Source organism: Phoca vitulina, unplaced genomic scaffold, assembly GCF_004348235.1.
Source record: "Phoca vitulina isolate PV1807 unplaced genomic scaffold, GSC_HSeal_1.0 scaffold4, whole genome shotgun sequence".
Classification (NCBI taxonomy): Eukaryota; Metazoa; Chordata; class Mammalia; order Carnivora; family Phocidae; genus Phoca; species Phoca vitulina.
The window spans coordinates 35,035,575-35,062,434 of record NW_022589707.1 but is presented as its reverse complement, the minus strand read 5'-3'; the positions used below and the strand labels follow the sequence as shown (position 1 = coordinate 35,062,434).

The window sequence follows — 26,860 nt, the reverse complement described above, 5'->3', positions numbered from 1 at the left end:
GGGATGGGGTGACTGGGTGATGGACACTGGGGAGGGTATGTGCTCTGGTAAGCGCTGTGAATTGTGCAAGACTGTTGAATCTCAGATCTGTACCTCTGAAACAAATAATGCAATAGATGTTAAGAAAGAAAAAAAGAAGAAGAAGAATGTAGCAGGAGGGGAAGAATGAAGGGGGGGAAATCGGAGGGGGAGAAGAACCATGAGAGACGATGGACTCTGAAAAACAAACTGAGGGTTCTAGAGGGGAGGGGGTTGGGAGGATGGGTTAGTCTGGTGATGGGTATTGAGGAGGGCACGTTCTGCATGGAGCACTGGGTGTTATGCACAAACAATGAATCATGGAACACTATATCTAAAACTAATGATGTAATGTATGGGGATTAACATAACAATAAAAAAATTTAAAAAAAAAATTAAATCATGTTACTCTCCTGTTCAACACTCCTCAGTGACTTCCCATTGTAGTAGGAATAAAACCCAAGCTCCTTAGGGAGATCCGGTTCATGCCTCTGTCGTGTTGGACACGCTGAGCCGTGGCCTAGCTCAGCACATGCTGTGTGCCACGGCCACACTGCCCTTACTCCTCCTCTAGACGGTGCGCATCTTCTCTGCCTTTAGGGCTCACTTCTAAGGCTACCTCCCCAAAGACTTTTCTGATTCTAAAGCAGGTATCTCCTGTTTTTTCTATCTCAGCCACTTTTTTCTTTCCTCCACTGGACTTACTGCAATGTACTATTATTTTTATTTGTCCCTGAGCCTTTTAGAATGGGGTTCCATAGAGACAGAGGCTCCAGCTGTCTTGTCTTCCATCTTATCCCCCAAAACTAGCATCAGGCATAGCAGGCATTCAGTAATTGGTGAACATGAATAAAGCTCTGTTTACATGTATTATTTATTCTTTACCACAACCATGTGGGGCATTTATCATCCCCATTTTAAAGAGGAGGCAGCCAAGAGTCAGATATTAAGGGATCTATAGCTTTTGTGTGTAGAAACAAGATCCAAATGCAGGTCAGTACCGAGACGCCTCTGCTACTTGAAACACACCACGCTGCCTCCTCTCCAGCCCCATTGCTAACACCCAGCCTCAACCTCTGCCTCGACCCACTTTCTCACCCCTTGTGCCCCTAAGAAGTCATATGTGTTTCCCATTACATGGGCTTTCACACTCCCATAAGTTGTGGCTAACAAAAGCAGTGGTCCTGTCGCATTTTTGCTTCCCAAAGGACATTTACCAACATACGGAGACATTTCAGTTGTCACAACTGGGGAGGTACTACTGGCATCTAACAGGTAGAGGCCAGTGATGCTGCTAACATCCCATAATGCACAGGACACCCCCTCACCAAACAAAGATTTATTCAACCCAAAATGTCATCACGCTGCATATGAGAAGCCTTACCAATAAAGAACCCACTTAACAGCAGTTGCCATTGACCTTAGGAACCAGACAGGTAACATAAAGGAGTCAAGTAGGACAGATGTAAGGGAAAAAAACAATAGTTTGCATTATCTCTCTCTTCCATACTCAGGTTACAATTTCATTATGTTTTGTAAATGACATCTTACCTTGTAGTCTTTCACCACGGGCATGCTTTATCTGCATGTTTAACATGCATATTCTTCACTTCCACAAAGGAAAGGACTCCTCCCATTTCCCCTTGAAACACAGAGCCCTCTCCAGCTATCCTTTTTACTTCCCTCTTTTGATAATAGACATGGGTACAAGAAACTCTAATTAAAATAACAGCCATATCAGATGATGAATGGCAACTCACAGCCCCAGTTTTGGGAAAACAACAGAGACTAGGAGAAACTTGGGCAAACTGGACTGTCTGTGCCCCTGCCTTAAAAGAAGGAAGGGGCACCTGGGTGGCTCAGTAGGTTAAGCGTCTGCCTTTGGCTCAGGTCATGATCCCAGGGTCCTGGAATCGAGCCCCACATCAGGCTCCCTGCTCAGAGGGGAGCCTGCTTCTCCCTCTGCCTACCACTCCCCCTGCTTGTGCTCTCTCTCTGTCAGATAAATAAATAAAATCTTTTCTAAAGTTTTAAAAAATAAAATAAATAAATAAATAAATAAATAAATAAATAAATAAATAAAGTGGGAAGGCAAGAAGCCCTTAGTACTAGGCGGTCATTGCCATATAGGAACGTCAGTTCCGTGATGCTAGACAGTCTGCTACTAAGTAGAGGCAGGACATAGGACTTTAAAATTACTGACACTTCCCTCCACCTCACCCCACCCCAGATTCTGATTTAATTGGTCTGATGTGTGGCTTGGCTATCACGATTTTTTAAAGCTTCCAGGTAAGTCTAGTCCAGTTTTGCTAAGATTAAGAGCCAGCAGTCTAATCCAGTCCTCCCATTTTTACATATATACAAACTGAGGCTCAGAGAAGCTAAATGCTTTGCTCAGGCCCCCAACTAGTTTAAAACAGGTATAGATCCGGAAAACGGTTCTTCTAAGGCAGTGTTTTCAAACCACAGGCTATGATACTAGATCATAAAACTCAAAAGTTAATAAACGGCATTTCTTTTAAAAAGGACAGAATAAGAAATCAGAGTATACTGTACGTTATAGGAGTAAGTATTGTTACATGAAACGTGTTTCAAGTATATGCACATATTTGCTGATCTCCATTGCTTCTCTAAATCCATTCTCCTCCCTCCTCTGCCTTATTCCCAACCCTACAGAATGATTCAGCTGGGTCCCTTGCCAGAGGGGTTCCAATTCGTTAGCCAGTGAGGGGCATGAGCTGGAGAGCAAAGGGTGGGAGGAGAGGGTCTGGGGTCCCTCTTCCTGGGAGATCCTGCTCCCACAGCACAGCTCTCCCTGGGGTCAGCTCCTGATGAAGCTCCCCTTCCCCTGGAGGCCCAGAGGTGGTAGCACCTTCTGACTGCAGACAGTCATGGGTGTTTCAGTGTCTTTTATGGGTTCCTTAAAACTGTTCACTTCTGAAAAGAGTCCGTTTATTAAATCTGTTTCCTGCCAGGACACCGACATACCTAAATGGAGTAACAGACACGTGCATAAATGTACTGGGTTGCACTTTCAGAAGTGTGAGCAGGTTTAATGTAAATTGTATTGCTTTCTGTGAGTTATGGTGAATAAAGCTGGAGAAAAACAGCATCATGGTTTTTCTTTACTATATTGCTGCTCCCCCCGACTGATCTGTAGGGAACTGTTGGATTGACACTTCAAAAAACAAACATCTGACAAACAATTCTTTACTACGACTGTTACCACTAAATAAATAGCCAATAATGTCCAAAAATTAGAAAAACATGTATGTTTGTTAAGCAGATTTTTTTTAACAGTGTTTATCACTGCCCAACAGCAGAAAGGGCTAGCTCATCAGTGCTTAGCACGTATGGAGGAGATGAAGGAAACCGAACCGAGAACCTCTAGTCAGTTTCTAACTCTTAAAGATGTGTGCTTCTATCAGGGAGCTTCAGGTTGTAAACTTTTTTTCCCCAAATATAAATGAAGCCATTTTTGTGATAGCAAAATCTCACACTAAAGATCTATACAATGTCAGCTCAACTCATGCTCATTCTGCAAAGGGCAAGAAGAGAGGGAATGAGGAAGCTTTCAAAAATGTCTAAACTTTGCTCCTTTTTGCAGGACCCAAGGGTACAGGGCCAGAGGAAGAACCAAACATCCTGTGTCTGATCATTCTTCAGAATCCTGTAGATGGCCTCTTGTAGATGTAGAAAATCATCCAAACTCCATCCAATGACCAGTGTCCAGAGTACACCCAAAAATGTGGGACAGCTCCTTCACTGTACCTCTTTCCAATGCCCAAGGGGGTAAGTCAAGTAAAGTGCCACACTGTTCTATTAATACAAAGCTGTATTTAGGTATAAGCATTAAATATCATGCTCAGTAAAACCAAAGCTAAGCCATCCAATAAAAGAAGATGATTCAAAGTAAATGCAATTACGAGAAAACGGCAAGATGATTATCCTACGGTTGTTACTGTAACCTCCCTGAAAAAGAAGTGGTGCCCTTCCACATTTCACTACGAAGTGGTTAATGTTTATACTAGCCATTCAACAAAAATGCCACTTCATTCTGTCACAAATCAGTATTATGCAGGCGCTTTTATAATAGCAACTAAAACTTGTTAAAGGCTTTAGACACAGAATGCCATCCCATATATTAGCCACCCCTTTTAGTTCGACTCCTCAGAACACGCCCCTGGAGTAAGTAGGGGAGGCGATAATCTCAGGTCACAGAGAAAGAAGAGGCTCACAAAGGAAATAATTTGAAACTTAAACCAAACAACCACTCTGCACAGGATTTGGAGCCTGTCTCATCCATTGTACCATGCTGCCTCCCCAAGGTGAACTTATCTAACCTGCACACTGGCAAGGTTTTTCAAGCTCGCTGCTGAAAAGAGGAGGAATATACTGAAAATACTGAATTTTTCTTGGCTTGAATCTACAATACATAACAATATAACCTTTCTGAGCCCATTAAAACACACACAAACACACACACACACACACACACACACACACACGGAGATGACTCTGGCCTTTTATGATCGAGTGGCTTCTAGTGGTGGATGTTATGTCAGGGGAAGCCGAATTGCTGTGTCCTATTCCTTCGCCTATATTGAAATCCAAATTCTCTTGGGCCACTAAGGGAATTTGAAAGGATAATTAGGCATAAATCACCAACAGTTAAATAATGCAGTAGCCAAAGCCCATTAATGGTATTATATAGGAAAGGCGGTGTTACAACATTTTACTGGCTTAGAAAAATTAGGCCCATTATCCAAACTGCTATAACTCGCCTTATCGGAATGTCAATCAGGAAACAAAGGAAACCTGAAGTGGGTCCACAACCTGTCACTGTTTCAACTTTATTTTTTTCAGCACATCGCTGCACATCATCCATTTGGTGCATGGCAGCAGAAAAGGAGGGGAGCCCTCCACACCAAACGTTCCCAGGTCAGAAGAGAGGATTAGAGCGCCAGTGCCCAAAACACAACACAACCTGGAAAGTGACGTGCCGAGAGGAATCACAAAGTGCCACTGGTGGTGTTTGCGGCCAAGAAGAAAAAAGCACGCTAAAATTTAATTATAAGTTTAGCAACTTTCTAGAATAGGGAACGTGCTTCTGCTTTGAGCTCCACGGAACCGCTTCCAACCCAAAGCAAACCATCCTCCGGGCAGGGGCCGAGATAACGGGAAGGCGGCCGGTCCGCGCCAATCAGCAGCGCCCAAGTCTCGTTAGCGCAGACCTGTCAGTTCGCCGCCAGGCCGGGCAGCTGTTGATCTCGGGGCCATTTTTTTTTTTTTTTTTTAAACAGAGACAGAGAGCACACTGGAAAGGAGCGAGGAAGGCTGAGCCAGGCGGAGGGGGAGGGGAGGAGGAGGTGAGGACGTCCCAGGAAAAGTCGGAGAGGGCTGCAAACTGGCGGGGACCGGGCGGCGGGGCTCAGCGGCGCGGAAGTGGGAGGGGAGTACTGGGGAGGGGGAGAGGGGCCCGCGCCTCAAAGTTCCGCGTCCCGGCGGCGCCCGCGCTCTGGGGCTGCTCACCTAGCAGGAGCGTGGTCCAGGTCCGGCCGCGCCCCGCGCGCCGCAGGCCCAGCGCCCCGCGCAGCCCGGCCACCAGGCGCCCCCCGAGCCCGCCCCCGGCGGAAGGCGCGGCGGGCTCGGCGCGGGGCCCCTTCCTGCCCGCGGCGCCCTTGCGCCCGGGGGACCGGGGCGCGCGCTCGGGCCCGGGCTCCCCGGCGCCGGCATCCGGCGCCCCCCTCAGCGGCGACTGAGAGGCGCGGGGCGGCTGGGGCGGCTTGGGGGCCGCCTCCCGGTGCTTGTTCCGCGCCTGCAGGACCATCTTGGCATAGTCGCGCCCGCTCGCTGCGCGCGCCCGGACGGCGGCCGGGGAACGGCGGGCTGGCGGGGCGGCCCGGGCGCCGCTCACTCTCCGGCGGGCGGGCGGGCGGAGGGCGGGCCGTTCCCTCCCCGCGGGCCGGGAGGCGGGGAGAGCAGCAAGGCCGGGCGGCGGCTGCTTGCTTTGGCGGTACGGCCGGGAGGCGGCGCCGGACTCCCGCGCCCGCCGCCGTTGCCGCCGCTCCGGTTGTCACGGCGACCGCGGAACGCCGGGGGGCGGGGGCGGGGACACCCCGTGAGCGGCCGCGGCCCCGCCCCCGCCGCCCCTCCGCGCCGGACGCGCGCTCCCGGCCGGCCAGCGCGCACGCGCGGACTTCCGGCGCGGGCGGGGGAAGACCTGGTGGCGGCCCCGCGACCCGTACCCTGCTCGGGGCCCGCGTGGGGCTCGGTCAGGGCTTGGGCGCTGAACGCCTTCGGGGAGCGGCCGCCCCTCCCTCTGAGAGTGGTTGGGAAGAAGGAAGGGCCCTCTCGGGGCGGGGGCTGCGGGCGAAGTTTCGGACCCGATTCAGGGTGCGCGTCGAGCCCCGCGAAGCCCGCGTGGCCCAGGCGGCTCGTCGCGGGGGTGGGCTGGGCCGGGGAGGAGGCGCTCGGGAACGACCACCGGGGGCGCTGTGCGCGCGCTCTGCAGCCTCCGGGGCCCCGCCGCTGGAAGGCGGGCGGATAAAAGTCAAGCCGCGGTCTCACTGACTCCACAGTGTGTGGCCTCGCAACCGGGAACGCTGCCCGGTGCAGCTCCGTCCACTGATGCGACCGACGGTGCAACCCGATTTAAAATGGCAGCAAAGTAGCTCAGGGAGAGTGATAAGCGTCGAGGCACAAGTAAGTGTGTGCCTCACGTTACAGTGGTGATGTGAAAACCAGGCTGGGAGCCCAGGTTGAAGGTGATCAAATTGAACGGCCCGAGAAGGAAAGATTATCAACAAGTATGTCCTGTAAGTTTCGAGCGCTGTAATCTCGTGACTTAAAGCAGAGAAACTTTGCTGATAGAATACAAAACTTTAGTTGAAACGTATTTTCTCTCACAGAGCACGGAATGCGTGAGTAAAGAAAGCCCAGCAAGAATAAGAAAACCAGGCAAAGCCCAGTTTCCCTCCCTCTATTCCGCCGCACTCCCAAATTCTTTGCACAAAGCCCTACAGCTTTATGGTTAACTGAAAGTTTCCCTACCTTGCGGTGTTCAGTGGGCTTGTTCCAGAAAGTTGTCCTTAAGTCCCAATTTTGTAAGTCAAGTCACATCGTTTGATTATTTCCATTGTAATTCCAGAGGCTTCACGTGGCTATGGATCCTCACCCTTAGGTTTCTCCACTGAGCGAGCTCTTTATGAGGGAAGTTAAATACTGGCGTTCAGTACGCCTTTTTAAGGATCAGCGAATTCTTTTGTAAAGGGAAAAAAATGTTGCCATGCTAATTGGTAATCCCTCATACTCTGTATTTTGTGAATTAGGATTTCAGCTGTTGTTTTTATTGGAGCAGAGAACAACTATTTTTAGAGACTATTTTTCAAGAAAAATGACTGCAAGTGCTATCAGGGAATGCTTGAATTCTGAAACAATGTATCAGGTGGATCCAGTGTTGCTCTCTTGGATTAATTTTGAATTTATTATTAATTAGATTTTAAAAAAACTTACTCAGTGTCTGTTAAAGGTAATACAAATAATTCTTGACTGACTTTTTTTTAATGATTGGAATAACACCTGGAAAAGGAAGTTCAGTATTTGAACTGCTGGATTGTTTTGTCTCCTGTACATGGTAGGCTGGATTCAGGAACTGCCTCCCTTCCACTCGTACCCTGTCACCAGAGAAAATACATGTTGAATGAATGGATGAATAAATGAATGCAGGAAATGACATAATCAAATGATGATTCAAAACCCTGCGTTCTGTAGTGCACTTGAAAGTCACCTTGTTCTAGCTGTCTCCAACAGTCTCAAATTTCTAGAGGACAGTCTTTCCTATTTAGTTTCATATTGTCCTGCAGAACCTAACCCAGAGCCTGGCTCTGGAAGTTTGTTGAATTGAATTGAAAGAGGCACACTATATTTAAGACGCCCGGTGGCTTTTGATCAACTCCACCACTACTGAAGAGACCTCTTCTTTTCTTAGAGAGCAAGTAGAGAATCCCAGAGAGGGGCAGTGTGGGATATTGGTCAAAAAACATGATGATTTTAGGCCGCAGTTCCAGCTTTGCGTTGACATGTGCCAGCCCTGTGACCTTGGCCAACTTCCTCATCCTTAAAATAGGGGTAATAAAAACATCTATCCAACAGGTTTGTAAAAATTAAATTACACAATGTATGTGAAGTGTCTAACAATTACTTCCATCAGAGTAATTGCTCAATAAATGTTCAAAGCAATGGATGGTATGTGAGGAGGATGGTAGGTCCTCTGTCTTCCCAGAGGCCAGGCTGACAGTCTCCAGTGGGTGTGAGGATGCAAGGGAGTGGAGCACAGAAAAGCAAGGAGAGCCGTGTGCTCTTTGGACCAGTCCGACACTGGGTGTGATTCAAGCTTCTCAGCTATCTGAGCAGTTGAGCTCCCCTGAGGTTCCTGCTTCCCATACATGCTGTACAAATGATGCCCATCGGGTGGGTCATTAAACCTGGATAAAACAGTAGGCATATCCTCTTGCTCCTCTTCCCTCCACCCCCCCCCCCCAAAAAAGTATATTTCACACAGGGTGGGTGGTAGAGCAGAAACTAGAACAGTCATGGAAGGTTACATGCCAGATTTCATTTTGCATTTATCACTGTGGGATCCACAAGAGCCGGGAATGCAATGTATTCGTATCTGTATCCTTAGGCCAGTGCCTGCCACATAGTGGCGGATGCTTTAAAAAAAAAAAAAGACAAAGTTGCATTTTAAAAACTGTTGTGCAATCATGATCCAATGAATCAATTCAAGATTATAATGAATGTGGATTAAGCATTAAAGTTAGTTAGTGGCCACCTTTAATGTGCTTCTCTTTTTAAGAGTTACTGATGCAGCAGGAAGGCACTTCCTTATGTGACGTTATAGAAATACTGAGCCAAGGCAGACAGATTCCAAACACAGAAACCCAACAGAGCAGCCACTCATGGAGAATCCCTGGTCTGGTTCCCCAGGATGCAAACCCAATCCTTTTCTCACTAAAAGCTACACTTCGGGCATTTGAAATAAAAACTTTTACTAAAAAAATAATTTATAAAGACTTTGGAGATGGAGAGAGAGGGTTAATTAGAAAGGGGGAATGAGCATAAAATAAAGAAGAAGAGCATAAAATAAGAGAGAAAGACAAGTAAATGCCCGAAAATAAAGCTTAACAGTATTAAAGTAAGCACCCAAGGAAACGTTGTTAAATGAGCAATGAAAAGCAAAATTTGGTCAAGGGAAGACTATGCTGAGAACCGGTTTCCTTATTTCTCTACATTGGCATTTTAAAGGCCCTTTAAAACTTTCAGATTTCCCCCATTTCCTCCCACTCGCTCTCCTGCCCACAGAGTGAAGCAAAGGGAGAATCTTGACTGTGGCCTCTATTTCTCGTTTCCTTGGACTAGGTCACTTGATCTCTTTTTTGGAGAAGTGTCTTGGGGGCAAGTTCTAGATTTCTCAGCAGTAACTCATAACAAGAAGAACCTGCAAAATCCCAGCACACTTCCCAGAAGCCTAAAATGGGTGGGTGCAACAAAGTCTATCTATGTAACAGTCAACTTTCAGCAAAGCTCCAACATTAACTTGTCACTGTGTTATAATGTATTCCTTTAGTCTCTGGTGAGAACAAATGTAAATTGCTACTTTATTGCTTTTCAAATTTTATCTTCCCTCTTTCTGGTAGCTGACCTTGTAATTTAAACTGTTCATGCTCAAATGGAGTGTTCCTGAGAAACTCGGGGAGTGCGTTATTAGTCCTAGTTACAGTGCATTGTCAAGAATCACTCCAGTGCAGAGATGCATGTTTCTCTAAACTGCAATGCCTGTTACTGAGGGCCTGCTATGTCCTCAGTGCCTTGGTAGACGTTAGAGACATTAAAAATTCATATACTAAGTCTCCAACCCCAAAGGGCTTACAGTTTAGTCGGAGAGGCAGGGTAAGCTAGAATGAAATATAGTTATATAGGAAAATGTGTGATCCAGAGTGTAAGGACTGAAAGAGCTCCAAAGAGAAGAGACCATGGCTGACGTGACTGGGGAGTTTGCACGGAGGAGGTGAAACTGGGTCTAGGCCTTGTTGGAAGAATAGATTTTGTTTGAACAGAAGGAAAGATGGAGAAGGCATTGCAGATGGGGACTAGCACATTTCTGAAACCCTATGTGACTGATATGCTATATAGTAGGTGCTAATAGGAACATCTTAAATCCTTTTCAGAATGAGGAAGGGAAGAAACAGCTAATGTAAGTTTCAGGAATAAATAAATGGATTAAAGAGTGAATAAATGAAGTAATGATTAGAGCATGACATGCCCAGAGCGCCCCAGCATGGCTCCTGGCTCTCAAAGCCCCACAGATCTATCTAGACCCGAGCAGACTCCTCCCTGAAGGATGCTGAGCAACCCTCACACCCAGGGGGCCTTAGAAATACTGAGAGCCAATGAATTCCACCCCCAGGCTCTGATTTGGGCCAGGACTTGCTTGCATCTGGCAGGCCTCTGCTGACTCCTAGCCAGAAGACTTGAGTCTCTCAGCTGCCTCCAGCCACCGATCAGGTAGGGGACTGACTGACCTAGACTCCTGTCTCCACGCTCCAGGGGAAGCACCTGGATGCATTGCACAAGTTTGCCTCTCACCCCTAAACTGTTGCCTCTACCCAAACTTACCTTGTGCTCCCTGAGGCCATCAGTCCATCCCTGATACACTCAGTTCTTCTCAGTAGTCTCCACCCCTCAGCTCTTTCCAGAGGCCCCTTCTGCGACAGGTTCATTCCCCAATGAGGCCACTCTTACTCTCCCTGGAGCTCCTTTCTGCCTCCTGGAGAGCTCCTCTGAACTCCAAGGCATCTCTACTCTTCATCATAGCTGTCCTCCATGGGCACTTACTCTAGCCCTGGCCCCAATCTGCTCAGTTCCTTCCACTGTTCTGAGGAACTTCCACACCTGTCTAACACCCAGCCCCTCAGCTCCCTGACATCCTTCTCTCTGGTGACCTGCACTCCCACTCCATGTCATCCACCCACTCTTATGGGCTCATCCCAATCCTTGTCATCACCCCGACTGGCTTTGCCTCTACATTTTATAATTCAAACAACCCAACCTCCAATGCCTCTAAGTCTCTTGGTTATTCCATGTCTAGTTCCAAGGCCTATCACTACAGCCTTCTCTGCCAAGATCTCTATCTCCCCCACTACATGGTCCTCCTCTCTCACCAACCTGGCAAAATGTCACTGTCCAACTTCAGATCTGTACCCAGTGCTGCTGAGGAACACTGGAGAAATCCCGCAGCATGGAAGGCAGTAATCCCTAGGAACTCTTAGTTTCCATCAATAGCTGGACCCTAAGTGCTTCCTGAAACCCTTCCATATTCCCCTGGGCCCATTCTCCAGAGGAGATGCGGCAAATGTTCACTAGTGCTATGGAGTGTCCCTACAGAAGTCACGTGTTGAAGCCTAATCTACAGTGTGGTGGTGTTTGGAGGTGGGACCTTTAGGAGGTGATTAGATCATGAGAAGGGACACCCCAGGGATGGGATTAGTGCCCTTATTAAAGAGACTTAGCAAGCTCCTCCACCCTCTTCCTCCATGGAAGGACACAGCAAAAAGAAGGGTGTCTATGAACCAGGAAAGAGACTCTCACTAGACATCAAACCTGTCAGTGCCTTGATCTTGGACTTCCCAGCTGTGAGAAATAAATTTTTGTTGTTTATAGGCCACCCAGTCTCCATCTTATCATCTGACCACACCCTTCCTTTGGGTTCTCTGACCCACATACTTGGTTTTTGTGTCTCTTTGGCTGTTCTTTTCCAATCTCCCTTAAAATCCCCTCTTGTTCACTAAATGTTGATCTCCCCTGGGGTTCAAAAATGAGCTTCTCCCCCTTTTTACTCTACATACATTCCCTGAGCATTCTCACTGCTCTCTTTGATGAATATTTCTGTCTCCAGCCCAGATCTCCTTCCAGAATCTCAGACCCATGTCCACAACTGCACACTCGATATCACTCTGGCATGTCTTTTTGGCACCTTAAACCCCCAAATCCAAACCTGCTTCTTTTCCAGTGTCCTAATCTCAGTAAATGGCACCACAAATCCTTCTATCCCCCTATCCAGGGAGTCATTCTTATTTCTTCTCTCTTCCATCATCCCATCAGTCACAGAATCCTACTGATTTGTCTCATAAATGTCTCTCAAATAAATTCCTTTCTTTCTATCCTATGGCCATGATCCACTATTATTTTTCCCATGGTCTTAAGCAGCACTTCCTAAACTGGTTATTTTGCATCTTCTCTTGCTGCCCATCAATCTTCCGGAGAATGCAATATGCAAATTTGATAATGTTGCTCCTTATTAAAAAAAAAAAAAATCGTTCAGCCCTCCCAAATTCCTCAACATGACGTATTAGGCCATCACGATCTGTGCCATACTGTGCTCTCCCGCTTCTCTTTCTTCTCCAGCCTCATCCCTGCCTTGTCCCAATACTCTGTGCCCTCAATCCCCCTGGACCTGTACATGTGCTCTTCTCTTGAACTGTCCCACTCATGCCTACCCAGCCCCTAGCAGTTCTCCAGAACAACTGACTCATCCTTCACACCTCACTTAGAAACCAGTTCCTGCAGGAACTTTCCTCCCCCACCTCTCCTCGCCCCCTGGGCTATACACCCAGTAACATAGACTCTTCTGGCATATTACTTACCACACAGTCTCTTTGCCCATTTATTGATCCAACTTCTCTGTTAGACTGCACGTTCTTGAAGGAAAGCTCTGTAGTAGGTCACGTTGCGCAGGAAGCAGACTCTGAGGTGAAAAGGCGCATGCAGGTGGTTTGTTGGGGGGCGCGCTCAAGAACAGAACCTGTAAGGGAGCGAGGGCAGAAGAGGAATTGAGCCACAGCACACATGCAACTGAGGCCTCAGCCAGCCCAACAGGGAGCTCAGGAGCTGGGATGGCCCTTCAAGATCATCCCAGCTTGCCGCAAGGGGCCCGAGCCTTTGATAGCACACCAACCAGCTATTGATGCTGGCTGCTTGCAAGGGGGGGAGGGGATGGGGAGAGCTGAGCAAGGCAGCTCCATGCAGTGTACACACCCAAGAGCAATTCCCCAGTTCCCGAAGAGGGGCTCAGCAGTAAGCCCTCAGCAGCCTACACCCCAGCCACCCTCCCCTACAGACCCGAAGGGAGGATCTGGGTGGCACACCCAGCACCCATGTCCACACTGGGTGTCTCAGGACCTGACACACCACGGGCACGTATTCTAGCTTTTGCTTCCATTTTTCATTTTTTGAAGACAAACATTTTTCTCAAGTTCCTCTTGTATTATTTAATAACCCGTACATTTGTGAAGGAGACATTCAGAGGAAGCAGACAGATTTTGCCAGTAGGGAAAAAAATGGAAAAAAGCAATAGAGATACATTTTCACAAAATCTACCCTTCGCTCTTCTTCTTTTTTTTTTTTTTTTTTTTTTTTTTTTTGGAGTCATATTGTGGAGAAATAGCTCTTGAATGTCCCTAATAATTCTTCTTTAGTAGTTTAAGATGGATCTTGGAAACAGGCCTTGAAAATACCGCCAAAAAAAAAAAAACGAAGTAGATAACAATAGACCAGGTACTATTTATAAAACTTTGTTAAAAGGTTACACAGATATATGATTTTGAGTTCTGTGGAAGGTGTCTTTGGTGTCACCCAGCCCTTTTCTTGGAGCCTGAAGTGGGGGAAGAAGGTGTGGGGGGATGGCCACAGCCGCTCAGTGAATACCAAAGCTCAGGCAGCTCCCATCCCTGGAGCTTTGGCAACATTAACACTACCCAGGAGCCTTGAAGAAATGCCAGTGCCCAGACCTCACCCAAACTAATGAAATCACAAAGGGAGGCATCTGAACCTCTTAGAAGCTCCCCAGGTGACTCTGCCCAATGGTGAGGCTGAGACCCCACAACCTTTGGGAAGAAAGAAATTATCTTTATTTGTATTCCTTGGTTACATGATGGACTTTAACATATATTAATTTATTTTCTGTAGGGTCTGTGTGGTAAAAGGAAAAAGCAATTAGGTAGCAAGAAATGCAAGATGTCACTCCGTTCAAAGCCAAGAGTGGCTTTCACACATCAGAGGCAGACTTTTGTCCAGGACACCGTCTCTATTTGAGTCTCTCTTGTGTAGCCTCTCCAACACTTAAACCTGTCACAGACTTCACCTTAACCCACAGCGCACAGTAGTACACAGCGCTGGTTGGAAAATCGTTTGGAACTTCAACCTGGAATTCGCCTCCTAGACTCCTGTTCTCCCCCTGGCTCAGACCCAGCTTTGCTACAGCTTGGAAGACTGGAGCAGGAATCTCCTCTCTCCCCCACTCCCTGGACCAGCCAGAAACAGAAAGAACTGAAAAGCTGATGGAAGTAGGGAAGGAGAAATGAACCAAGGTGCGAGTGTGAGGAGCCAGTGAAGAGAGTCAAGAAACATTTTGGAGAACAGCTCCTTGTGCCAGATCTCGGTTTCCTGGAGCTACCCAAGCCCAAGACATATTTCTGGAGTTAGCCGAGGAAGAGGCCCATGGGATATAAAATATCTTGAAAACAAAAGAAATCCAGGGGGAGGCACCCTATGTAGTTATGTGCGGGCATTACTCAACACAGTAATGAAGTATTTGTTCTTTATGCGCAGAGACCAAACTACTGGTAAAACATCAAGGAAAATCTTCAGAAAAGTAAAAGCCTCTCAATAATAAATAGCAACAACTACTCTAAAACTCGCCTTTACCAGGACCTGGGCACAGTTCTGTGTCTTTCATACACATTATTTAATCCTCACAACAACTTACACGGTGCATACTTTTATTCTCTCCATCTTACTAGGGGGAAAACAGAGAGAGGCTGAGTAACTTGCCCAAGGTCAGGCAGCTAGTTAGAGGTGGGACTGGGATATGAACCCGGATGGGGGGCCATTCTGCCCAATCCTTAACTCTGTACTCTCTTGTGAGGAGGAACATTCATGAAAGACAGGCACCGTGAGTTGTGGTTTCCCTTAAGAGCTAAAAATTGCTTCCTTGAAAATAAAGGTTATCCACGCCCATCCAACGATTATGGGCTTTCACAAGAGAGTATGTTCAGGGCGACTGAGTGTGATATATCACAGGGATTAACTTGAGTTCTCTTTAATTTATGTATTGAAAAGTAAGTTGTTTGCAGACTTTGGGACTCTATTTTTAGTAAGACACGACTTGCCCTACTGCTGACAGCCGATTGCAACCCCCCAGGGGGGTTGCAACACCACCATTTTGGGAAGCACCAGGCTGGCGAATAGACTTAAATGGAAAGATATTTATGTGACTGGGTTGGAAAAGGTAGCTGGAAGATGCGTAAAACTAGACATCAGCAGTTTGTGTCAGACCTCCCAGCTCTGTGCCTTTCTGGAAAAGTGGGCAAGGAAAGTAGCTGGCCGAAGAACAAACACCACAGGGTTGCAGTTGAGCTGCAGAGATAAGCTTCAGGGCATCCTACTGCCTGCCAAGACTACAGGACAGGAGTCCCAGAATCCACAGCATTTATTGCATAAGATTAAATCACTGCTGGCTAAGAGTTTTCCCCTTTGAAACAGCAAACAGCAGGTTCTGGGGGAAGAATGAGCCACTTCTCCTGGATATCCGCATGCCCGGACATCTTGGTCCCTTGATGTTTCAGGTCAGCGAGGTGACTTTGGTCAAGTCACTTAATATTACCATGAGAAGATGAAATATATGCTTCCCTAAATCCCTTCTTGCTCAAAACCCTATGTTGCTTTTATTAAAATGAGACTGGTGCAAAATTTTGATTCCCTTTGAGAAGGGCTAGCTTGAATGCTAGATTTTCACTGTGTGTCTTCCTCCCGCCTTTAATCTTCTCCCTGTAATCCTCAGTATCGTTTTCTTTTTCATTTCCAACGAATAGATTTTGTAAAGCCCTAGTGTGTCTTTGGCCCACAGACTTCTAAAGCATACATTGCTTGTATTCTACCCATATTAGCATTATTTAGATGATAAGCCTAAAAACTATCTATATATCCAAATGCTACGTCCTCAGACTTCCCTTGATCACTGTGCACTTTTTCTTTATGCCATTAATTACAAACAGAAAGAATCCCACCTAAAATGCATTTTGTGACATTTAATTAAAGAGAAGAAGTTATACGGAGAAGTTTTTCACACACTAGCACATACCTTTCGGTTACATTTCAAATGATCCAGGTGAACGTAAAAGAGACAGTCCCACTTCATGTGCTAATTATCACAAGGTTCTCAAAGGCTGTACCCATGACCCAAGCTCTAGGTGGTTTTGTTATCGAACCCTCTTAGCGGGTCCTGAGGGACACCCCCTGGGTCCTCGGACTCAGCCTGCCTGCCTCAAAAGAAAACATCTTACTTGTCTTACTGCTATGTGTAAGATAAAAGGAACAATCATATTTCATGATAGATAGGTAAATGTGACGGTAAAATTTTTCCTCATACATGCAGCACGCTCTGAGTACTTACTGTGGGTTGGGTAGTGTGCTGGATATGGACGGAACAAATAAATAAAACATAGTCCTGCCCTTTCGTCTAGGAAAGCAGAAAACTGTGTGAGTAAATAAGTCGCAGCTACCCCCGGAGTGTCTCCCTGCGCACCAGCACCCCCGGGCCTTGCTCCACCTTTCCCCACCTACACCCAGGAGCTTGCAGCCGTGCTCTGTGGCTTGACCCTTCGCCCCAGGTGAATGGACGTTGACCCACACAGGGCCAAGCACAGCATCTCTCCCAAGAATTCCGTCTAATTTAGTTTGACCAAGTCGGCTGAACGGAGGACTCAAAATAGAAAATGACGGAGCAGCTACCTTCTGCTTGTCATGTCAGCTGAGAAGTAGAAAAAAATCAATCTGCAGGAAGAGTGGAATGCGAGAGACAGCGTGAGAACAGGGGTGGGAGGGAGGGAGGGAGAGAGAGAATGGATGAGGGAATGGATCCGGAAGAATCATGCTTCCTACCAGTAGGCTCGCTGACCCTGCCTGAGGTCCGGCCATGTTCCAACACTCCGGGGCTGGAGGCGCCCTGCAGTTCTTTTTTCTGTTAAGCCTACTCACATTTTTTAAAAAAAAAATGCTTACAACAAAGAGTTCTAACTCATAAATGAGTGAATTGTTATTAATATGACAATTGAAATGGGTGAAGGTGAGGTGGGAAAGCGGAACAGGCTCCATTTTAGGATGGCTCCCTCTCTGCTGTTTTCCTGCCAGGCCCCATTTACTCATGTTCTATATTTTGCCTCTGAATAAGCCAAAGAAGCTATGTTCCCACTTCAAGGGGGAAGCAAGAAAGTGAATCATTCTCTAACTTTCGTCCTAGGCCCCAGACACCTGATAACATCAAAAAAGAGCTGGATCCCAAACATGATCCAGCACATTCGCTTCAAACAAACCTCGGCCGATGCTGCATCGAGACTCCTACCTTCAGTGACTTAAGGAATAACACCTATTGTTCACTGGACATTTCCTTTGACTGGACACTACCCTGGATTCCCGGAGGAACACGTACCCTAGACCCCTTTCCAGTATAAATCCCTAACCCCAGGCAAGAGTGAGACTCATTCTCCTTTCTTTTCTGAGTCTGCCAGACACTCCATCTGCTATTCTGTCACTCATGCTATTCAGTAAACCCTGCTTTCACTTTCTCCAGCTTGCATTTGATTTCTCTACTGCATGAAGCCAAGAACCCTCTTGGCTGGGCCTGAGGGACACCCCCTGGGCCTCGGACTCAGCCTGCCTCATCAAAGGAAAACTTTTTACTTGTCTTATTGCTACATGTAGAATAAAAATAACAATCATATTTCATGATAAATAGGCCAATGACAGTTCATATTTGTTTTTAAATTCTTTCCTTTATAAACATTCATACTCAGCAGCAACATTTGCAAGACATTGAGCTTGTCAATGGGGTTAACAAGATGCATAGCAATGTTGGGCAACCTTATTTTGATCAAGGGCAAACTCAGGAAGAAACACAAATGCTTACAGGCTGTATTTCTCTTTCATTCAAAATGGCTTTGTTGTTGATCCTATGGGAGAAATTATATTCTTTCGGCTTAGGTGATCTGTTTACTGAACAGTACAATGTCAATGAGAAAACTATGTTTGCTTTTCAGCCTTTGAAATATTATAATATGGTCCAATTTGAAAATTAGTAACACCAGACAGCTTTTTCTAATTGTTCATCTTCTATATCTGGACATGCCTTAACTTTTGCCACATGAGTTCATCTGCATTAGCCCCCTTTATCCTCCCATCCACCCCCCCCCCAAAAGATCTATTCCAGGAAGTATTAGTATCCCAGTTAACATGGAGAAAGTGAGGCTCTGTGGAGCTTTCAAAACATCTCTGTAAGTTCTTTGACGTTCTTCCCATCAAGAAGGATCTACATCTCCGCCCCTGGAACATGAGCAGGACTTTCAAAGGCCTCCAGGAAAACAATGTGGTGAACAGGTCACTGTGTGGCCTGTGAGGCTGGGTAACCGCCTTCCGCTTGCCTCTCTCCTGGGACGAGCGCCCTTGCAATAGAAGCACCCTTCATGTAAGTGCAGTTGCCCCAAAGCCACCCTGCTGGAGGGTCCACATGGAGGGACCGCACTGTGCTAGGGAGGGGAGTCCGACAAGCCCGAGATGTTCCAGCCCCAGCTCTTCAGGGCTCCCCGGGCCAGACAGCAGACACGCGGATGGAAAGGTTTTCGCGAGAACTGTAGCCCAGCCACCGTGTAATGATAATTGCAGAAGAACCCAAACCTGCCTAGCGGGGCCCTGTCAACACCCAAACAGTGAAAGATAATAAATGCTTATTTTCATTTTATGCTACTGAGTTTGGAGTGGTTTGTTGTGCAGCAGGCTCCGGGAGAAGTCACTTTCCCAGATCGCTCAGGAACCTCCCAGAGGACCTGGGGCTAGAATCAGTGCATTCCATTCAATGTGGTGGTAACCAGACATTGTGGCCCTGAGGGCCAGAGGAGACTGAGGTACCGCTCCACAGTCTGGGCCTCCTCCTTCCACCTCACCCTCCCAGCAGCCTTTGCCTGCTGGGGATGAGCCCCACCGCTGCTGGTTTCTAGAAGGAAACGGCTCCAGGGCACGATGGCTATTCCTCTGCACCATGCCGCGTGCGGGTGGCTCCTGGCACGGAGAGGCGCCAAGCCTGCAGGCAGCCTTGGTTTACCCCCCGTCCTTCTCCGACCAGTTGGCTGGCTGTGCTTGCATTTGAAGACGGGCTGTGTGGCAAAAGTAGGGGGGTGCCGTACAACCTGCCTGCAGTGTTGCTTGGCTCTGATGAATTAGGCCCAGTCCCTGCTCTCACATTTGGCTGGATCTACAGGAAAAATATGTGTGTTCTGGGCCCCAGCTGATCTTTTAATCTAGCTTCTCTGTTCTAAAATAAACATTCTCTGTTAAAATTGTAAATGTTCATCTGCTTCTTCCAAAGAGATTGGCAAAAAGGCATAAAATACATAAAAATCCTTTTCACTTGTAATGAACTCAGGGCTGCTGGGTGGCCTGCACTCGGGTGGTGTCCCAGGGATGTCCTGCAGGGGGCGCCACTTACACACACACACACACACACACACACACACACACGGGAATGGCGCCGTCTGGGGTACAGCCTTGCTCTGGTACTGTGTGCTAGGCAAAAATAAGTTATCTTTTTCATTTCTGGGGCATATGTATTTTCATTTGACATCTATATGTTTCGTGAATTGAATCAACAAATATTTACCAAGTGTTGACTTTGTTAAATAGGTTTGTTTTTTTAAAATGAGAACCAGCTTATTTTTGCCTGTCATAATATCAAAGTCTGATTAAAAGATTCATTGCCAAATTTATATTTCTGCTTTCTAGGTTTCCTTTAATCAAGGCATTTACGTATAGTGAGGAAGAGGAGGGGGAGAAGAAGGCAGAGTTTCAGAGCTGTGATAAGGAGTAAATAACATGGTTAGAACATTAAGCATAGTTCTGGCCCAAGATAGTGGCTCAGTGAATGAGAACTACTGATCATTACTGTTCCTACCTTATCTTTCCAAGTTTTCCTCCAACATGCAGTTAAAAAAGAGGTCAAACTAGCAGGACAATTTAAATTTCACCGACCGGTTGCTTGGCCGCCATCTGCAGGACCTTCACACCTTCTCCACCTGCGAGCTCCAGCCCCCGGGATCTCTGGGACTCTCCAGAAGGTGTGTCACAGGCGTGCAAGAACCAGGCTGCTGCCTGCGCCCTGCGGGCCTGCATATGCCCTGCCCGTCCCCAGAAGGCCCTGTCTGCGGGGCTCTCACAGCTGGGGGGGTTCCTCCTGATGGGAGGTACAGCCTCTCTGCCCCCCCCACCCCCGCACAGATGTGTAGAGAACAGAGCCATGTGGGGGCCTGTGATGCTGAGGTGTGGGGAGGAAGGAGCAGCTCTGCGTTACTGGCTGTTGGAGGAATGCCAACCACGGTGGCTTGTGACCCCCTGAGTTAGAATTTACAGACAAAACTACTCTTGAAAAAAACATATAGTGTCTTTCCTCTTCAGAGGAAACAGACAAGCACCTGCTTCCCAGAGGCTAGGCTGGGCCGGGGCTGTGTAACTGCCTCCACACTGAACCCGGAATCCCCACTTCCTTCGACAGTGAAGGCTTTGTTACCAGGCTCTGCTCGTTGCCCCCTCACCCCTTCTCTTGAGCGGTCTTCTCCCCTGGGGGTCTTCGCGGCTCTCTACAGGGAGTCAGCCCCATAGTGGGCCCCACCTGTTCCTCCTCCCGGAGGCTCTTCCATGAGGGCAAACAGGCTGCAGCAGGGCCGCCTGCCAGTCCACTGGCCTCCCCCGCCCACTTCGAGGCTGTCCTATGGAGCACCTCTCCTAGATCTCATCCTCCTCAAGGGACCGGCCACAGTGGCAGCCACAGGTTCTGCTGGCTTCTGCTGGGACTTGGTTCTTTCTGCCATGAAGTGACAGCTCCCACATGGCCTTAGGGAGCTTGGCCTCTGAGGGGGGTGGGCGGAAACCAGTGTGTTGTGAGCACCTTCTAAATGCCAGGCATTGTGGTAGCCACCTTCTCTCCTAACTGTGCTAGGATTCCCCTTTGAGAGAAAGGGGTGATAGATGCTGACTTTGTCCTGGCTTCCAGCTCAGCTCTGGCCAAATCAGGTCAGGCTTCTCACAGACTCTCTGTCTTTATGTCCCCTGAGGGAATCTCTGCTTATAAACAGTCATGCCTCATGGTGTCATGAGAGGTAATAGAACTCCCTCAAGAGCTAGGCTGAACATGACTCGGGATAACAAAATTCTGGCCACCATGTTTCTCCTCCGACATGGCCTTTAAACTGGCCCCAGACCGTGGCTCTACCCATTCGTCAGTCTGGCACCATTCTGAGGCTGCAGCTAACTACCCACAGCCCCTCCTTGAGTGTGTCTCTTCGTCCTGAGGTCCGAAGTCCTGATAATCTCCTCCAACGAACCTCCAGTTTCTCCATGGGGCCCAGGTCCCCCGAGGACAAGGGTCTCCTGGTGTTCCTCTTCCTAGTGGTATCTACTCTTTGATCCCTGATACTGCTATGATGATCATGCACACAGGCTCGCTCTCTCTCACTCACTCGCTCTCTTTCTCTCCCTTTTCTGGTTTCTCTTTCATTGATTTTTGCTCTTATCTTTATTATTTCCTTCCTTCTACTTATTTTGGGTTTAGTTGATTCTTTCCTAGTCTCTTAATGTGTAAGCTCAGATTATTGGTTTGAGACTTTCTTTTTAATATGAGCATTTTGTCCTATATTTTTTTCTCTAAGTCCTTCCTACAGTGGTGAATAAGCTGTGTTTTCATTGTTATTCATTTAAAAATACTTTATTTACCTTGAGACTTCTTTTCCACTAAATAAGCAGTGGGCTATTTAGCATTGCCTTGCTTAATTTCCCAGTGTTTTGGTATGTCCTAGGTATCTTTCTGTTTTTATTTCTTTTTTCTCTAATTCTGTTATGGTTATACATATTATTGTCAACATACTTGGTATGCTTTTAAAAAAAATTCTAAGGTTTATTTAATGTCTCAGAACATGGCCTATCTAGGCACTTTAAAAGAATGTGCATTTTACTGTTTTGGAGTAGATTGGCATCTGTTGATAGATTTTCCCTTGAGAATTGGCCACATTTTCCTGGTTCTTTGCTAACTCACTTTCGATTGTATTCTAAACAATTTGATACGATGTTGTGAAGCTCTGGGTCCTGTTAAAATCCTTTGGAGATTGTTGGATTATTTTTTTTTTTTCCTCCAGAGAGAAATCTAGAGAATGTTGGTTTTGTTTGTTTGCTTGCTTCAGCATCAGCCAATCAGCCTAGTTAGATACAGATCACCAGTCCTGTGAGACCGCGGCTTCACTGTTAGGTCAGGTCTAAGTGGTGGCCACGCTGCTTTGGGTCTGTTTTCATGCATATGCAGCTTCGTCACTAGCCCAGACGTTGTGTTGGTTTGTACACAGAACCAGAGTTTTCCCTTCTCCAGTTCTGACCTCTCCCGGATTTCCCTCACACTCTCAGGAACACTTGCAGCTGGTTCTTCTGGCCAGAGAGATGAGTTCCTCGGGGAATTTATTCAGGCCACTCTGTTATCCAATTCCTTGTGGCTGGTGCTGCATTCTGGGCAAAATGGTGAGAAAAAAAAGAGTGAAAACAATAATGGGGACTTCTTCCGTACTCTTTGGACCACTGGGAACCCTTTTGCCAGATTCCTCTGACAAGAGAGCCTAGTCTTTCCTCAGTGCTTTAGGGCTCAGGCCCACAGCCACTGCGGTGAAGTTCCAGACTGGGGCCACTCTTGTGTGAGAGGTAGGAGGGGGGAAAGAAGGAAAAAAGTCGATGTGTGGCACACTTGTCAGCTCACGGGGCCCCCTTTCCTGCTCTGGTCAAGAGAGGAGTTTTCTCTCAGAATTCTGACACGGTGAGTGTGCGCCATTCCGTAACTGGGGCCACTATCAGGTCAAAGCATTGAGATGAAAGGAAAAATAACCCCAAATATCCCAATACTGGCTTTTCTTAAATTTTTGTCTTTCCTCTCCAACCCACCTTCCACTGCCGAATTTTCAGATTCCTTAAGGAGTTGGGGTATTTTGTATTGGTTTTTAGTTACAATTTGTGAGAGAGGTTGAGGGCTCACTCCATCTTGGCCAGCCATGCCAGGCTCAATAGAACCCGACATCCAACAATTAGTGAATCCTATATACAACTTGCCTCTCCCAGTCCTTCCCTCTTTGGGTAGGCTTTTAGGAATGCTAGTTATATGGGAATTTTAGAGACTTTGAGGGAATCTGATTTGCTTTGTCCATTAGTCCGCATGTGACTCATTTGCATATCGCTAGCTTTCAACCTTTCAGGAATCATAATGATCCAGTGTTCCAATTTTATGTTCCCATTCTGGAAACATACCCTACTGCTACTACAATCATGACCCGTAATACTTAGTTGGTTTGTATGTCTGTTCCTCGGAGAATTTATTCAGGCCACTCTGTTATCCAATTCCTTATGACTGGTGCTGCATTCTGGGCAAAATGGTGAGGGAAAAAAAGAGTGAAAACAATAATGGGGACTTCTTCCATGCTCCATTGTTGGTTTGTATGTCTGTTTCCTCCTTGAGGTTCCTTGAGGGCAGAGAATTTATATCTGCCTTCTGAGCTCCTTCCAGTCTCTGGCACATAGCAGAAATGTGATTTTAAAAATATTTTTAATTGTCTGACTTTGCCTTAAAATTGACTTCCAGATTCTTGGCATCATGAGTGATGCCAGTGAGTGCTATTTTTCTGGCTTTCTTAAACATGCCTGCTAACAATAATATACCACCCATCTCTGAGAACTAGCCCTGTAATGACAATGTCTCACCCCTGAAGGGTCAGCACTTCACAAACACGAGCATCCTGGAGCTCGCGGGAGTGGTCCCACTGAATCTTCTCTACTTCAGAGACAGGTCAGCTAAAGCACCGGGGAGTCAGATGTCTGTCCTTTCAACCTACAATTATTAATCACCATGAGGAAATTGAAATGGAGGATCTGAGTCAACCCAGACTCATAATGGCAGTTCTGATTTCAGTTTCCCTCAGCTGCATAGCAGACAGCTCAACAGACCTTTTTACGAGTCACTCATTTTTACTTTTGCATGAAGACATCATTTAAGAATACACTTTCTGCCTTCCTGTGTCTCTGACTGCATTAGTAACCAAACGCACGGTGCGCCGTGCTTCACCCACATCCTTGCGCACCTGGGCGGCTGTAGCATTGCCATTCTGTGGTGGAACAAAAGCCTTAAAAATGCTTTTTTAGTTAAAAAAAAAAAAAAAAAAGCATTTACATTCTGCTGGCGTGTGAGCGCAGGCAAGGCAATTTCGCGTTATTTTCCAAGGCTTTTCCAGACTCGGGGAACTTTGCATCCGAGAGGTATCAGCAAGATGTCATATCAGCCATTCACCTGCATGTTCTAAATTGAGAACCTTCCCTGTCTGGCTGAATGCGACATTTATCGTATCTCTGGGAACAGCTCCGCACCCTCAGGAACTACACTGAATCACACACACACACCTCACACTGTCACAAAATTGCTGCAGAGGGGAATTTGATTTCCTCCAGAGAATTTTAAATTCCAGCAAATGGGTGCGGGTAAACAGAAAACGCTTCAAAGGCCTGTACCATGGACTTGGGCTTCACGCAAGGGGGCGGCCCGAGCCGAGGTAGCGGGGAATCTCCGTCGTCTGGAGAGCAGACACCCGACGGAAGCAGGATGCTCTCCTTTAACCGCGAGCCCCGGCCGGGCGGGGAGCTGTGCGACTGCATGAATGTCTCTGCAGCTCCCTGCTCATTAGCCAGTCCTTGTTCCTCGTCTCCCTCACCGCCTGGTGGTCCGTGTCCGGGATTTGGGCCTTCGGGATTCGTTTTAATCGTGCGTGGCAAGACACGTGGCCATGGCAATGACTTTCACGCAGAAAGCTCACAGTTCCCCCAGCGGAGGGGGCACCCCATGCCAGGCTGCAGGGGAAGTACCGAGGCCAATCAGGAGGCGGAGGGAAGCGGCGGGGAATGTGGGCAAGGGGCTTTACTGTGGTTTCAATGGGAAGGAATGGGCAAGCAAATAGAAGTAAATTTGGAATTGGTTAGTTTGAATAATTCCAGCTGGAGCTGGGGTAAAGGGGCTGTCCCTAGTTGCCTGGTCCCTGGCTCTGGTGGTTAGGGCAGGTGGGTGATGGCTCGGATCATGGGAGCATATAAAACAGGCAGGGGCAAGGGCCAAGGATTGGCTAGTGTGTACATGAAAGGCGCCCTTGTAGCTGCCTATTGTCTCCAGGAATTAGCTCACCCCGAGAGGGGCCGTGCCTCCTGGGTCAGCAGGTGCCCAGATGTCAAAGCATCAAAATATAGAAAATAAAAATCGTGGTTAATACCCTGTCTTTACCACTGCTCCTTCTGTCACCAGCCATGTGAGAGGTACTTACGAAGCACTTCACCGAGTTAAACTGGACTGAATTCTGGTTCTGGATGTGTTGTTAAGAAATCACCCACTTCAGCTTCCGGAGCTACCTTGAAAAAACACTGAATGGAAACTTCCCTACTTTTCAAAATGATGCCTATGCTGTTCTCCGGTCTCTTCGCGACCCATTTTTGCTTGTGTTTTTCAACCGTAAGGATTTTCATTATTTCATCTATGTCCTCAAATTTCTTGTGGTGATAGACCTCTTCAGAACTCCAGGGCTCACATATTTCCCACCCCAATCCAAAAGCTTTGGTCATTTTGTCATTTTTGTGTGTTTTTAGCTGCTTCTCTCTTCTTCCCCCTCCCCCTGAAGGAAAAGCATTGGTGCCAATGAGTCATACACAGAGCACGGGCTTTTTTAGAGCTGAAAGCCCCTTAGAAATCATCTAAACTAGAGTGAGTTGCCTGCAAGAGAGGTGTTCCGCTGGTCAGGCAGGAGAGAAGCAGCTGCAAACAGAAAATCTAGATATGTGTCCTCCAAGAGTGGACTCCGTCAGAGCAATACTATAAGATGCTCAACTACTTTTCTCTTTTAATCTCAAGACTCCCATTGATTTCCCTTATTTGTCCAGATCTGGTTCTCCATGGGAACCGTGCATGTGGGATCTGTTTGAATATATAAATTTATTCTGAAAACATTTACGAAGTGCTTGTGAGAAGCCAGGCATTGAACTTGGTCTCAGGCATGCAAAGAAATTGCTTTCCTATCAAGGCGCTTTTTGTACCCTCAAGGAAAATGAAAGTAAGTAGAGAGTAAAGACACCAAAATGCTGTAGATTCTGCAATGGGAGTCTTTATCAGCATAGTGGGGACCTAAAACAGGAAGCAGAAATTTCCTTCCTGCCTATTTTTCTGATCTGGAGAACAAAATAGGGGACTTTGTAGAGAGTCTCTGTATACCTTTGCTGTATCCTCATATTTATCTTCTAATGTCTGATGTCTCCAGAGACTCAGTTGAGAAACTTGTTATAACACCAGATTTCTTGCCTTTACTATGGTGACTATATTAATTTTCCCGCAGGAGGGAGTGGCGTTGACAAAAAGTCTCTTCATGGAGGATCTCTTTCTACTTTCTACTTCTCTATGGCCCTGCTTCTGGCATACTGTGGACCTACTGAATAGAAGTATGGGCTTTTGTGTATCAGAAGATTTAAAAGTATGAAAGTGTTTGACATAGAATATTTTATTTCATAGGAGTGTATGCGAATCCATAATTATAAACCACCTAAGATGAGACAATGGCATTAGCTAAAATATTCTGAAATTGAAATTTAAGTTTGTTTTTTCTTGGGTGGTGGTACTAGTGGGAAAATAATG

General features: G+C 46.9%; 1 protein-coding gene across 3 annotated transcripts in view; it reads right to left on the bottom strand.

Annotated features, from left to right (window-relative positions):
- DPY19L1 (dpy-19 like C-mannosyltransferase 1) overlaps positions 1 to 5,918 on the bottom strand; it is a 96,940-nt gene extending 91,022 nt beyond the window's left edge. For 2 of the 3 annotated variants that reach the window (XM_032401796.1, XM_032401797.1), the window contains exon 1: positions 5,551 to 5,848. In XM_032401796.1, the coding sequence (XP_032257687.1) occupies positions 5,551 to 5,848 (298 nt within the window). Of the gene's footprint in view, positions 1 to 5,550 lie in introns of all 3 variants that reach the window. The other variant, XM_032401795.1, reaches the window with a different exon arrangement.
- Positions 5,919 to 26,860: the final 20,942 nt, after the last annotated feature.